At 36.7% G+C, this 15,402-nt stretch overlaps 1 protein-coding gene across 2 annotated transcripts in view; it reads right to left on the reverse strand.

The window, feature by feature from the left end:
- Positions 1 to 267: 267 nt before the first annotated feature.
- Positions 268 to 15,402, reverse strand: part of LOC119982056 (serine/threonine-protein kinase TOR) — a 45,847-nt gene continuing 30,712 nt past the window's right edge. For both annotated transcript variants that reach the window (XM_038825231.1, XM_038825232.1), the window contains 24 exons: positions 15,169 to 15,342; positions 15,011 to 15,076; positions 12,150 to 12,218; positions 11,934 to 12,044; positions 10,185 to 10,325; positions 9,957 to 10,085; positions 9,700 to 9,865; positions 9,375 to 9,589; positions 8,424 to 8,630; positions 6,580 to 6,693; positions 6,292 to 6,495; positions 5,926 to 6,006; positions 5,102 to 5,176; positions 4,958 to 5,024; positions 4,713 to 4,873; positions 4,300 to 4,473; positions 4,054 to 4,182; positions 3,872 to 3,955; positions 1,779 to 1,840; positions 1,630 to 1,702; positions 1,394 to 1,528; positions 973 to 1,146; positions 625 to 890; positions 268 to 434 (listed from right to left, as the gene is read on the reverse strand). In XM_038825231.1, coding sequence (XP_038681159.1) covers positions 416 to 434; positions 625 to 890; positions 973 to 1,146; positions 1,394 to 1,528; positions 1,630 to 1,702; positions 1,779 to 1,840; positions 3,872 to 3,955; positions 4,054 to 4,182; positions 4,300 to 4,473; positions 4,713 to 4,873; positions 4,958 to 5,024; positions 5,102 to 5,176; positions 5,926 to 6,006; positions 6,292 to 6,495; positions 6,580 to 6,693; positions 8,424 to 8,630; positions 9,375 to 9,589; positions 9,700 to 9,865; positions 9,957 to 10,085; positions 10,185 to 10,325; positions 11,934 to 12,044; positions 12,150 to 12,218; positions 15,011 to 15,076; positions 15,169 to 15,342 — 3,096 coding nt within the window. In that variant the 3' untranslated portion in view covers positions 268 to 415. The remainder of the gene's footprint in view (positions 435 to 624; positions 891 to 972; positions 1,147 to 1,393; positions 1,529 to 1,629; positions 1,703 to 1,778; positions 1,841 to 3,871; positions 3,956 to 4,053; positions 4,183 to 4,299; positions 4,474 to 4,712; positions 4,874 to 4,957; positions 5,025 to 5,101; positions 5,177 to 5,925; positions 6,007 to 6,291; positions 6,496 to 6,579; positions 6,694 to 8,423; positions 8,631 to 9,374; positions 9,590 to 9,699; positions 9,866 to 9,956; positions 10,086 to 10,184; positions 10,326 to 11,933; positions 12,045 to 12,149; positions 12,219 to 15,010; positions 15,077 to 15,168; positions 15,343 to 15,402) is intronic.

Here is a 15,402-nt window from a genome sequence, read left to right on the forward strand (position 1 = left end):
AGATGTGGTTCTTGCTCAGTTACATTGTCTGCCCTACGGGTGGAGATGGTCACCACTAGTTGTGGTGTGTGTCGGTTTTTTCTAATACAAATGGGGTCGATCACCTTCTTCCAAAAAAAAAAAAGAAAAGAAAAAAAGAACAAACTCCTAAAATATTGGAAGAAGATGGTAGTGAAAACCCACCAAAATAATGGGATGGTAATCCACTATTCCCACCACAGCACATGAGAATGACAACATAGTTTTCAATGAAGAGACAAATATACATGTAACAGAAAAATATTACAATTTTTATTAATTGAAAGAGCATCTATTTACATAGATTACAGTGACAAAGATAGGGGCAAATATGGATGCTTCTAATATCTTACCATACACAATATGTACAAAATATATGAAGTATACGATCTTCAGATCACCAGAAAGGACACCACCTGAAAAGGGGAAAAAAAAAAAAAGAATTAGCAAGTCAAAACCATTTCCTGATGTAAATACATCCAACAAAACTAAGCTACTTTTTCTTTATTTTGATAATATATATTTTTTAATTTTATGAGCTATCGAGAGGGTACTGTAAAAGTTTGATCGACATTCCGATGTAAAGCATATATTCCGATGTCCTACCCGACATAATTTTGGCACAAATTCTCATGTGATGAGGCTTGGTTAATTAACTTCTGAACTTGCAGCTTGACAGATAACCCATGCTCAACTTCACGAGTATCTCCAGAAATCAAGGTGCTGTGATCTACAGCATGTTGCATAGAGCTTGGGGATACTGAAGAACACGATGAAAAATCCCTCCCAGTAAGCTTATTGCTCATCCGAGCCATGACAAGCACAGCACGTTCATTTAAAACCTCATTCGCATCACCAAGTTGGTTAACAGCCTAAGCAAAAACCCAAGTGGAAATATTAGAATCCTGGAGTTGCAGCATCGACAAAAAAATTACAATATTCAGCATCTAATACCTGAAGAAGTTCCCTCTCACGAGCTCCACGTTGAGGTTGAACAAGCTCTCTATTTGGAGTAGTTTCCTCGTTATTTACAGCAGCAGGAGCATGACTACTTGCAAAGAATGACATTTGAGGAACTTCATTGAAGTTGAAAAGGCGCCAATTGATGAGAGGATCGTGAACGAAGGCCTAATAACAGGTGCAACTAAGAATAAGTTTTTCATATGTTACTCGGACACACAAAACAGCTAGTCCTTTTTACATGAAAGTTGTATTACAAGCATGGTAAATGGATTCGGTCAACCCATTTGAATGCATTATATTCATCCTACATATATGATATTAGGAAGTCCCATTGGATACTTTTGGACTTAAACTTGGTGACAAATATTACTGGAAATGAATAGAATTAATACAGTAATTTAGGCATTTATACCTCCATCATGGCCATGACACTATCCTTATGTGTCCTAAGGACTTGCATCACATTTTCGCAGGTAAATCGGAAGTTTCCCTCGATACCACTAACCTCCATAGCTTTCACAAGCATTCTAGTCAAGCGGAAGGGAACCTACATATATGATATTAGGAAATTCGAGATATTCAACTCTAAAATAGACCCCAAAACGTGATAAAACCGTTCCAAGCGTATAATTAGCATTTGGAACACACCTTCTCAGGGAACTTCTCTCGATTCATTGAAGCTTCAAAGCAGTCGCCAAAATCGATGTGCAAGATTTTGCCACTGCAAATAGAAAAAATTTATGCATAAGAAAATCTTCAAGCTAACATGTTTATTTCTATTTTCCATTCCTATCTACCTGTAGCGATGTAGCATAAGATTGCTTGGGTGCCGGTCACCTAAGCCAAGAAGGTAACCCACCTGGAATGAAAGCAATTTATCATAAAATCAAACACCAAGAAAAACCTATTATACAAAACAGCACACTTGCACATTCTTATATATAGACAAAATGGATAGAAAACACAAAGTAAGAACAAAATAATGGACAGGGGAGTGGTCTCTATTTACATTCACATATAGACCTAAACCCAAACTTCTTACATATGACATGTTAGAAAATATATAAATGATGTGAATATATAACAATGATGTTGGGTTGAATGACAGTAATTAATTTTAACATAGTACGGAGCGGGATGTTTTGGATTCAAACCTTAACTTCCACAATTTAGACTCCCATTTATTGTTGCCCCAAGTATGGGCCTAGTGTGAGTGTAGCCCTAGTATTGGGCCTCATTTTTTGTGCTGGGCCGTCAGATTGTCCAACCCACACGTGAGGGGAAATGATATAATATATATAAATGATGAGAAATGCCCCAATCTAACAAGTTAACCTTTTGGGTTGAATGAAAGTAACTAATATTAACAACATACATACGTACATACATTTTTCCTTTTTATTTTCCTTCAGCAAGAGCAATAAAACTCATTGGATTCAGGTATATTTGTTTTACCAAGTACAAAGTTAATTTTAGGTGAAGCTATTACAAGAGATCAGTCCTCTTGGAACCATAATTAGAAATTGAAAGACAATAATAAATTTTCTGATGCTACACATATTCCTGCGTACTGGATTTCTCTCCAGTATCTCAAAGGTGCACAATACTACAATAGAGTTAGTTAAGTTCTTCTAAAAGCTTAAGCTGATAGGAGGGGTGAGTTAAAAGGTTTTCATAAGTGATCCTATTACTCTAACACCCCCTCACTTGTGGGCCAGACTTTGCCTCTTTTAGGGAGCTCCATCAAGTGGAACATTCAATTGTTTTTCAAGCGGGTGGAGGCACGATTTAAACCCAGACATGCCGTTAGGCTGTCTTTGATACCATATGAAATACGAATTCTCCTAGAAGCTCAAGCAGATTGGAGGGGTGAATGTTAATTTCTTATATTACTTTGTAGGCCAATTACTCCAATAGAGTCACATGTAGTTTTATTTGAGCCTACCTCTAACTCCAGTTGGCGTAATGGAAGTTAATTCAAGGATAATTGTTCATATGGAAAGAAAAATATTCAAGGGAAATTTGTTTGGGCCTAACGTGGATGAAGACCTGTCCCCATAACAAGTCACCCCCTTTAAGTGTGATTGGCACCTGTTAATCCATGATAAAAGTTAAGTTTGCCCTTCCGAGAAAACTTCTTATGGGGGGGATAGGTGTCCCTGTTTTGCCTTCCTCTTACCCACTTTACACCACTCACCAAATAAACTATCTAGAAACAGTTACCCCAGAAGAAACACAATTAAATCATACAAGTCTGCAAAAGTAGAATTTCACCAAGGGGCACACAGATAGGCAACTCAAAGATAAGGAGTGCAAAGAAAACCACCAGAAGGTAACAAAACAAAAGGACACTTAAGTCATGTTACATCAAGGGTAAAAATTTCATAACAGTTGCCGCATGGCCTGGATAACTAAAAACTTAGATGTAGATAGCCAATTATCTATGACTGATTCAGTGTAGTCTCCTTCTCCTTAAAGAATCCGCTTCAAGCCAATTATCATACAAGTACTCACTGCACTTTTACCAAATACAGTTTACTGACCGGTTAGCCATATCACAGTTTATCCAACCAGACTTAACAAACACCTGCAAATAACTCTTGTAAACTTTCACCCTATTTTATTCATTTTTTCCCAATAAGTCATATTATTATTATTATTAGTGTGAGATGGGACTTTAACCTGAGCAAGTCCTAAGGAGTAGGCTACCACTAGGCAAGAACTCTTTTGTTCACCCAATTTTTTCTCTACATACTGTAAGAGTCAAAGCTCAAGCTATCTATAGATTGCAACAACATATGCCACTCCTAAGACTTCCACAACCACAAGTCATTGCACTCGTATTTCTTTAGTTAAAATATTTGTAAGTAATACCAAGATAAGCCCATACCATGCTCATAACTGCTAAACTTCGAGTATAATTTGTCCTCCTCTCTAGCCATATCTCAGAAGTGCGGCTCTTCAACCAGAGAACCTAAAAAAGATCCACATCTTGGCTCTTTCAGATAACATTCAATGAAACAAACCAAATAAGAGAAGAATAGATAAATCACAGCCTGTAACATTACTTACCCTGGCCAGGTCATTTCCTTCAGTATTTAGAAGAGCATACTGAAATACTTCTACTTTAGCAATGAGCGGCAAATGGTCATAATCCGGAGCAAAACTGAGCATGTACTTGTGCTCCTGATTCAGGGTGATCTAAAACCAGGCAAAGAAAGATTACAGTAATGAACACACTACCACACTCACATTATGATTAATGTTAGCCATGAAAAGAATGATTTTATGAAATACACTGAATGGACTTGAATGTACCTTTCTAGCATCCCTATACTCTCGAATGAGATGGTGTAAAGTGTCACAATTTGGGACCCATCCAATTAAACCACTATTTGGAGATAATGGAATGACATCGTATCGTTGGATGGAAAGATCCTTCTCAGAAGTTTTTCTAGAATTTTCGAGCAAAGTATTCACTAAGCCAAAAAGCTGTCGAAAAAGTTAGATTTCAGTCATAATAGTGTTTTGACAAGGGAAAGTAATTAAAAAAAAACAAATAATGGTCCCCTCAGAACAAATAAAAAAAGTAGCATAGGATACAGCGATGTAACATCAAAGCAACAAGTTCTACTGAAGCATCATCCAGCAGCAACACAGTGGTTGAAGTTGCCAGAAAAAAAAGATACCTGCATTCATTCATAAGAATTTAGAAAGTGCAAAGAAAATACCTGCATGACACGTTCATCTTGACGTAGATCTTCATGTCCCTTCAACAGGAATGCATAGTCTTCACCATCACTACCAATAATTGTCAATTTCCGGGGTCTCTGTTTCGATGTAATGACAACAAGCTGGGGTGCGAATGATGCAATGGTCACCACTTGTAAATCTGAATATGAAGTCAACAACTACTTAGAAAAGATACTTGGGTTTCAAGTACGAGCATGCTCTTGAGAGAACAACTGCAACCTACCAGCACGATACGTTCCTGGGACAGCAAGCTCCAAATTACGGCATTCCAACAACTCTGGTGAAACAGACTGTTCTTGAAAATAAATTAAGAACGTTAGTATCACTATAAAAACAAGTAAATGGAATATAGAAGTGTATCTCTTACCTGCAGGTCCAGGGTAGTAAGGCTTTGAAGTTGCTTGTCAATCCGTCTGAAAACATGATAATAGAGATCCCATGCCTGGTCAAAAGATAATTTATATCATCAGCGTATAGGCATCCACAATTTGCAAATTTGAACACTAGATTAATATCCCAAACAATACGTTAGATGTTATTTCAACATGAGGACCAATTACAGTAATCGTTCATTATGCGTACAAAAGGATAAACGAAGACCAAAAATTCTATGCTTTCTATTGTAAACTCTGTAAATATTGCGTTGGGCAGTCGCAAAGAAAAGAGTATCAAATTTCGTGAAGCAATACAAAAATAAACGTGGCACAAAAAGTTTCTGGTTGAGGCTTTTAAGGTTCTAACCAAATTCTATAAACGAGCAATAAGCGAAAGAAGAATAAAGAGGCATCAAACTTCGAAGTGATAGGCAAGCCTTAAATAGGAGAACTTCAAGCCCAATTGCACGTAATTGACCTATGTCCAATAGCAAAAGATAGAGGAAAAGTAGCAAAAAAGATCAATGTTATATAGCCTTCCCTCCACTCCTGAGTGATTGAATTTGTATCTTAACATTAGCACACACAGAAAATAGATAGACACAAAGCAGAACTGTTTGACTGCTATCGAACCCACTCGGCTATGGGAAAACTTTAGTGATTATCAAAGTAAGTCTGCGACTAAACTTAGAAAGCACATGAAAACTTCAGTGACTGGTTTCTCTGAAGGGAAAAAAAGTTATGCCCTTTTTATGAACCACACATGCAGACATAGAAAAACAACAGACATATTATCACTGGGTCACTGGGTCTACACCTGAGTAAGCTCAGCCTCGTTGAGAGTTCTCTTATAGTTCATGCAACATTCATACGCCTCTGACAACTCATCGCGGTATGCCTGCAACAAAATTAAGAAACAATTATTGGAAGATAATATTATACAAAACAGTCACCTGATGTTAGTGAACTGAGAGAGGAATAATTTCCAATTTTCAATATGGCAGAAGATTTGCAGGCCACAAATGATGCCCTGTTCCATACTCACGATTGGGAAAACACTAAGTAATATCCCAGAATCACAATGCCGTGAGGATTTCAAAAAAAAAATATCGATTGCTTTCAATGCTTGACAAAATAAATAGAAGTATCTAATAACACCCAGTACAAAAAGAAAAACAGAAACCTCGACAAATGCTCTCTCTTTTGTACTGATATTTTCCCTCATAGCACCTTCCTCAAGCATTTCATGCAAAGGCTCCAACACCTTCAGCATTCCTTCAATGTTATGTTCACCAAAGTACAATCGACTAGCTTCTTCCAATCCCTCATGCCACATTTCATGCCAAAGGATAGCCATCCTGATGAGCTGCTCTGACACAAGAAGTGCCTGTGTAAAAAGAACCTACTTATAAGATCAACAAAGAAAAAATTTACATTCAGCAAAAAATTCAGGATATACGGTAGATTTGACCTGATCCACCAGTACTCCACTACGCTGCCGAACTTTGTCAACGACTTCTTGAGCAGCAGCTCTGCGTAGATTACTTACTGATTTACACGCCACAAGAAGGGGATACATAAGAGCCTGCAGAAGGTACTGCATTACTATAATGCAATTGAAATCATTTTAACAAGGACTTGAAATATAAAACATACATACACGATAGAAAAGGTGGAAAAAGCTATTCCTTCGGCCTCGTTTCTTAAAACTCAATATTTTTTTCCTCCCAAAAGGTATAGATTAATGCAGCTACAGTATAAGGGGGTCTATAGAATATGACCAGAACAGAAGAACAACAAAACCAAGTCTAAAACAGATGTTGGATTTTCCCCAAGGAATGTGACTTTCACCATTAAAGGATAAACAGAAAAAAGAAACAAAAATCACCAAAAAGTCGAATTTTCCCCAAGGAATGTGACTTTCTGCCAAAGCAAATATTATCGAGGATCACGAAGCTGCTCTTCTACATTTTAAGTGGGGTTGTCCCAAGACATTTCAAAGCCACCACTGGCTCTTACCAAGACAATTTCTTCCCTTAAAGTCCAGGTGCAAGTTTCTTCGATGGAAGAGTATCTAAAAGCTGCCAGCTTTCCTTATTCAACTGAGCTTGAGGAATAAAGTTATTGTCAAGTAACCCTATTACAAGTAAGATCTCCATTCCTTGTAACAACTGAAAATATCTGGTAAACTTTTACATACACTCTGTGTAAATAGCCAATTGTGAGAAGAATTTGTCACACAACAAACGAAGATAATATGAGAATTGGGCCAGGTTATTTTATAATCAAAAAGTGTTCAGGTTTTAACTTGGAGTGAACTATTAGGATTTCCATTTTGATGAATGAAATTTGGATAAACTTAAGGGATGACAGCTAAAAAATTGCAACTATTACCAGCTATCATGTATGCTAAAGTGGATAGTGACATGAAACCTACACCATTAGCATACTTTTCTTATTATTTATTGAAATCGTTTCATTAAAATGCATGTGCTCCCCTGCTTGATATTAGGCTGATGCAGAACAACTCTGAATTAGAAGCTAGGGCTATTATAGAATCAATACAAATGGGCTAAAACATAAGTGATTATTGAAGAGAAAAGGTAGGGAAATGCATAAACTATTAGGGTCCTTGCAGGTAACAACCAGACTTGGGAGAAGAATATTGCAACTGACTTTTCAGTATGATCACAGGAAACTCAATAGATGAAGCAAAAGAGGAGAAGGCACTTAAGATCATAAGTTAAGAAAATAGTATAAAACCAATACAATAAAGATAAATATAAATATAAAGACTTTTTGACATTATATTGTTGTTACCCTATGTAGCACGGACACGGACACGGACACGTGACACGACACGACACGGACACGCGGACACGTGATTTTTTCAAAAAGTGGAAGCTTGGCAAATCCTCACTTCTTGTAAATCCAAGGCTAAGTTTTTGCTTCTGGTTTTTCAATGCACCTGTTGGTTAATCTGGAAGGAGCGTAATTCCAGAATTTTCCACGAAAAGGAGTGTTCCATTGGGATTTTCTTGGATAATTGGCTTTCAGAGCTCAAGCTCTGGTCGTTTGGTTCTTGACCTAACATTTTCGATTATATGAAAATTTTGTAGTTGTGTTTGTTCTTGGGTTGCACCCCCTTGGTGCTGGTAATAAAATTTTTCTATTCAAAAGAAGATAAAATATGAAACCTTGAATTTGAGAAGAATTACAGAAAAAGAAAACCAAATACAATTTATAAACCACAACCACCTATTATTATAAGCGAAAAACAACTAATTACAATTTAATGGTTAAAAAGAAGCAAACCTGAGGGTGACTTTGTCCAATTCGTACTAGCAGTGATTGTATCAATTCCCTCACAGCATGGTTATTTGAATGTATCCTAGCAATTATTTGAGGTAAAACAACCAGCCATGTGTTGATATTAACATGTGCAAACCCCTTTTGTAGAGCCATTTGAACTTCGATGGTATCCCCATGGTTGAACCACAATGTGAGAAGACGAAGTATGTCCTAGAGCAGATAGCAGATTTCAAATCCTTGTCCAGCAGAATATAAAATGGCAGAAACTACCAAATAGAGCTAGATCCATTAAAGCTCAATGGGCGAATAACATGATATGATACAAAACCAATTACAGAAATAGGCATTATAGATTATGTAGGCACCACAACAAGAACTCATATCTTCATCATTAGTCATATTTACAAATTAACCAACACTGTGACTAGACCCGAACATTCCTGAGAAACCCTCATCCATAATCACATGAAATCAATACATACAACCTGATCGAAGAGGAGAAAAATCTTCAGAGATTGTTTATGCATTTTCTCTTTTTTTGCTTTCTTTGGTTTGTGGGGGGCCTGTGGGCCAGGGTTCTGGCCTCCTGGGTTTTGGTGATGGGGTGGGGGGGAGAAGGGCATCACACTTGCATTTACCTATCTGTAACTTGATTATTTGTAAACGTTACTGTATCAATTCTGTTATTTCAGTTCAGTATTTGAATTTAAGGGACCTTGAATATCTGATTAACTGATTACCAGGTACCAACACAGCTGAAGGCCAGCCATGGAGCTTTTCCACTGCAACTTAGATGTCAAATGAACCACAAAAACATTCTACGCTGTACAGGAGCTAGAATCCTACATCTGCCCTCTCCAGACCCTAGAGAGGTTAGTGGGTGGATTGTGCACAGGCGTTTTGACTTTCTTTTAGCCTACCAATACAAGCACAAATAAGGAAAAAAAAAATTACCTGTAAACTATCATCAACACCTTTAGCATTAGCTGCACATGCTATTGAATGAAAATATCCAGTGACAGCTGCAACAACAAACTGCGGTGCAACAGCAGGAAACCCTCTTAAAGTGTAATGAGACATAACTGCTGTATTAAACAGTGCCCATGTATGCCAAGCTTTTGCCCACTTTGTTGCACACTGCGTAGCATTTCTAAATGCAGCAAGGATTTCTACAAAATTTGAATCTCAATCAGTAAAAGATAAAAAATACATATTTTTCTTATTGTTCTGGGCAATGACGTCATTAATACAAATAGGAAAGCTTATATGTGATGTTTACCTTGAATAGAGTCATCATCCAGTCCAGGTGAAAGTGCCCACTGCCATGACCCAAGTTCAAGATAAACACGGGCAAGAAGGGGAGCATTTGAACTCGAACCGCCCATTGAACCGGTGGGAGTAAGCGACTGAATATTAGGGACACTCGAAATCTCTCTTGCTAGATTCTAATTGCGAATTTGGATCCAAACAGAACACATAGAATGAAAACTGTAATTACAAATGAATATGTCACTAGCAGAGAGTAATCAGCTTTACCTGAAGTCTAGAAAATGCTTCTTTTCGCTTAAGATCTTCTCCTAGCGACCATTGGTACTTCAAGTATGCAAACATTACTTGGGGAGGCCCATGGTACCGTACATTTTCAGGAGAGGTGTCTGGGTCATACTGAATTCAATTCAAAAATGAAGTTAAACAGGAAAATACAAAAGAGAATTACCCATAGGTTGAGCATAGTTGATTGCTCCCAAAGCCTGCACCACTAACCTGTAAGAGCTTGACCAATGTCGATCTAGCCTGGCTAATCCTATTGCTTTTCCGACAAAGAGATGCAAACTTGAGCCACGTTTCAATGTCTTCTATAGGAGGAAGCACAAGTGCCCTAATGGTCAAAAGCGCTTGCCAGACCTACATGTTCACACATAACAAACAAGAAACAAAAAAATTAAATGCAAGTGTGCATTTGTGTCCTAACGGCCAAAGGGCTTACCAGACATAAATGTTCAAACATAACAAACAAGAAACAAAAAAGAAAAGGCGAAGCAAGTGTACATTTCTGTCCCTCATACAATCACACAGAAGAAAAAGAAACTTTCATCCAGCTGTGTCCAAATATTGTATCTTATGCCATCCTCAATACACTATAGACTCAATAGGTGATTGAACTCTCAGCAAACCATATACCGAAATGGATGACGTGAGCGAAAGCTAACTATTTAATATGATATTGGAATTTTCAGTACAAGCAAACTAACAAAATCTTTGAAGTATTGGTTCAAGAGTGAACAACAGCAAGTGAATTTGACCATGAAATGCAAAATCAAACATTTGGTTCCAAAAATATGACCCAAAATTATTAAGCAGCTCAGATACAGACTGCACCCTTCAAGTACAAAAAAGAAGAATGAAGTTTTAACTTTGACAAGGGGCTAAGTGGCCTTTTTGAAATGAGAGGCAGGCAAATGTCTTTTCGTTAAATCTCAAAGGGAAGTGAGGCATTTTACCCTAAAAGAAGGAACTGAAAATAGTTGATGAATTGTTCAAATAATGAAGAATATCTGGGAAACACATTTGTGACTTCAAGCAAAGGCATGAAAATTGTAAATCCCACCCCAATATGAATGCTAATAGTATTTCAGCTACTTAGTTCCATAGAATTCATGTTTTTTTCTGAAAATTTATTTGAAGCCAAATTTTTTCTTCATGATTATAAAATAAGGCCAGTTAGGGTTAATACACATCAGACCTGCCTTGCCATGGCCAGACAGAAGAACAGTGTGCCAAAGTGAGGTCCCATTGCCGTAAATATTCAGCCTAGGTAAAGCTGATGCTAAGATTTGAAGAAAGTTCATGCGTTGCCACCTGTTCTCCTACCTTTTGAGATGAATGTACAAAAACATTACTTCAGGATCCACTTTGCGACCTCTGAAAATGGAAAACCTAGGACACTTCTCTATGATATGCATTATGTTTGCAAAAAGACAAACATATAGTTCACTGAAAAAATGCACTCAATTTATCATACTAAAAAACTAGTCACTCATTCTACCACATCCTAAAAACCAACTAATAATAAAATCAATATTATTTCTTAAAAAAAAAAAAAAAAAAAAAAAAAAACACTAGTCGCTCTAGTTTTAACAAATGGAGGGGAAACTTCACTGCATAGAATTGACATCCAGTCCGAGAATTGCAACAGCATGCAAGCAATAATAAGTATTATACCTACCAGATTGAAAATTTTCTTTTCATGAGCAATGAAAAAATAGTATATCAGCCACCAAAAAATCGTTTCCTGACTTTCTGACACTAGAATTCACATTTTCAAGGCAGTAAATGCTTCATGTACAACCAATGAAAGGAATTGTATATCCATGACAAATTAAATTACTCTCAATGACTTGTGTACTGCGCATGAACACAAATTAACCAACTCCAACATATTCCTTTTGAAAAGATTTTGGTCCCAAATAGGAGAGAGAGAGAGAGAGACAGCACTTTGTAGAGCACATCTACCTCAACATTACGTTTTGCTCCTTTTATCCGCTCTGTCCACATATTACGAATTAGGGCACGCCTTCCTTCAGCAACAGCATTTCCGATGGGAAGAGTACAGTAATCAATAACCTGATGAGAAACATGTTTTCTCATATAATGATTCCATCTATCATGGTTTAATAGGAAAAGAATAGCTAAGCCAATAATAAAAAACAAAAATACTGCACAACATACCTCCTCTAGTTCTGACAGCTGCTGAACACGGACCATATTGTTGTAAGCTCGTTCATAGCTCTCCAGAACCTGAAAAAAATAATTATTTAATAATAGCTACAACAGCTACTTTACAATGAGAAACAAATAAGCAGCACCAATACATGCAAAAGCCATCATTTTTGCAGTTTATCAACACTTGTCAGATTCACTATTAAGCTATATTGTTTGCTAGAGAGAAAGGACAAGGAAAACAACGATGCAAAATGAGCACATCAGAGCATCAACATATATGATGAGAATGAGAAGTACTGTTGCAATGTATTAATTAAATAACCCAAAAAAGATCTGGAAAATTCTATAGTCACAATGACTAATGTGTAAGGGCACCGACTATCCCTACTCAATCCTCCTTGACACTTCATCAGTCACACCATTAGAACAATCCCAATGCTTCACATACGTGAACAATCATGTTCTCCCAGGCTGAAATGCCACATCATTGTGCAAAGTTTCAAAAAATACAAAACTACGTGGTTACTAAAGAAATTTATCTGAAATGTATATCATTTTCGATAATTCCTAATGGACAATATAATGGGAAACTAACTATTAGAGCTTCAACTCTTCAGAAATATACTGATCTAAGGAAACAAAAACAAATGTGTAGGCCCGAAAAAAAAAAAATGTGTAGGCCCGAAAAAAAAAGAGAGAACTCTTCAGAAATGTAATACTTGAATGCATACAAGATAACTCTACATACGTGAATATAAAACAAAATCACGAAAAGCCACCAGGAATAAAACCAGCTGCTGAGAAAACTTATTTAACATGCATCTAGCTGGAAGGAAAATGTTGATAGATAGCTAAATCACAACCGAAGTCTACAAAATTAAAAAATCAACCAGAAAGACAAAGCCTACGAGTTGAGCCCATATATTAACAATCTAACAACAACTTCCATTCAGAAAAACATGATATTTCCTAATGAATCATTGTTAGTTGAATCTTCATTTTTCTGGCTGCCTATAGCCCTTCATTACAAAATCCAATGCACCTATCATAATAACAATATTAACTACTAATTTCCCGAAAATTCCATATTAATTTAAACCTATATCATCATTCTGTTTCCAAAAAAAAAAAACACACTGAGCAGCAGAAGAGAGCAAATGAGAAAGGCTCAAAAGTTTTTTTTTTTTTTTTTTTGAATAGAAAAAGTTTTATCCAAGCACCAAGGGGGAGCAAACGAAACAAATTACAAGAGAGCAAATGAGAAAGGCTCAAAAGTTGTCATGGGTAAATAGCTCATGCTCTATGTTTCTCAAAGGAATGGAGAGGTTTGAACTTTGAAGATGTGATGCAGAATGAGAAGTTTGATTGATTTTGTAATTTCAGTTTTATCGATCTACGGTGTTACACTTTTACTTTCAACATCTACTCAGGGGCAAGTACTTCTCTCTTTTACTTTATAGAACGAGCTTAGTTTGGTTGACATGGGCTCAGTTTTGGGCTTAAACAAATGCTGGACGTTTCATGTGTGATCTTTAGTTGGTTATTTCCAGTCGAATAGTCATGATCTTTAGTTTCCTGCTAGAAGTAATTGATTGATCAAAATTAGAAGTTTTAGTCATTTGATTTAGGATAAGAAAATATAGATATGTTATTCTCTCTTGTTATTACTAGAATGCTTTTGAGGCCAAGGAATCTAGTTCCCTGTTTAATTTGGAGCAATGTCTATATTCTCCTTGTTTCTTTTGTTCTCTCCTACAGTAATCTCCACCTATCTGGGTCCATTCACAGATATAGTACAGCTGCCACAACTGGTTCTCTTGCTATATTTACCCCAAACGTTCTTCTACTATTAATTCCATATGTTGTCTCTCTCTCAATGTTTGAAACCCTAAGTCGAGCAAAAGAATTGTAATGGATTTCTGGATCCTTGAACAACTATCTTTTTTTGGGAAAAGATGGATCCAATAACAAGTTGGTTGAGGACTTTTGCTCAGCTTCTTTGTAGTTCCTTGTTCACACTATCTTCGTGCTTTAATAAAATTTTTACATTCAAATAAAAAACTATTCTGCTCAAGCTCTGATTCGCAAAAGTTGATTGCCAGTGAATGTCTCATGAAGCCAATCTACTAATCTTGGTGGATAAGGTTTGGTAAGATGTTCAACAAGGCTACCGTTTCTCTAGTCAGTGAAATCACATAGCAAAAACTATGCAAGTAAACTATCCATATCTCTAAATATCACTGCGTTTTCAACTTTTTTGGTTTCTCGCACGCAGATATCAACTTGCCAAAGAATTAAACACCTCCCATAGTAACAAATGACGAGATTATAGTAATGGACAACACAAGAAGCTTCTGCAGGACTTGGGAAAAATTTTCAGTATGCTACAGCATCTCTGCACAATGCTGTTGCGTTATGTAAAGTTGTTTGACTATTACAAACGGAAAGAAGGAAAATAGTACATGAAAAAATACCAAATCCAATTTGGTTTGGAAACTTTTCTCAACTGAGAGAGAGAGAGACACACACACACAATTGATGTTACTTTTTTTTTTTGATAAGTCATTCTTCCTATGGAGTAGGTAACTGCTAGGCCAAGATCTCTGTGGTTAAGTATAGACATTATCATATGTTACACCTCTTAATTTCTACTTAGTTTTTTCTTTCATGTAAAATTAGTCACTACCATCCTGGAAAGTCCAATAGCAATAATAAATAACTCAAGCCATCCGGGCATTATTATTTTTTTGACAAGTATCTAGGAAATTAACCTTCAAGAACAGGAGAGATATAAATGACAATTTCATTGATGAGGCACACCAGGAAACTATGTATAAAGTCCATAACTACAAGATTGTGAAACTAACCAGGGCAGCAAGTTCTGTGGCCAGGCACTTCCTAGCTCTCTCAACGTACTCCCGTGCTTCATCATACTTCATATCAGAATTCAAAAGATCGATAAGATAAACGTATAGGAAATACAAAAAAATAATCAGATGCAAAAGCGATATTATTAAGATGATACCTTTCCTTTACGGACTAATAGCACAGCCCTGAAAAATGTACCATTACTACTTCCATCTCCACTACCAGTAGTATTGCCCAAACCCCGAAGTTTAGTTTCGTCACCATCGTCCAATCGAGATACATACTCTGCCATTTGATCCCATTCCCCCATGTTCCAAGCAGCACTGGCAGCCTTGAATTTGTAAAACATATTAACATATGCAATGCAAAGAACTGGAAACTCAGAGCAACT

This window comes from Tripterygium wilfordii, chromosome 17 (assembly GCF_013401445.1).
Source record: "Tripterygium wilfordii isolate XIE 37 chromosome 17, ASM1340144v1, whole genome shotgun sequence".
NCBI lineage: Eukaryota > Viridiplantae > Streptophyta > Magnoliopsida > Celastrales > Celastraceae > Tripterygium > Tripterygium wilfordii.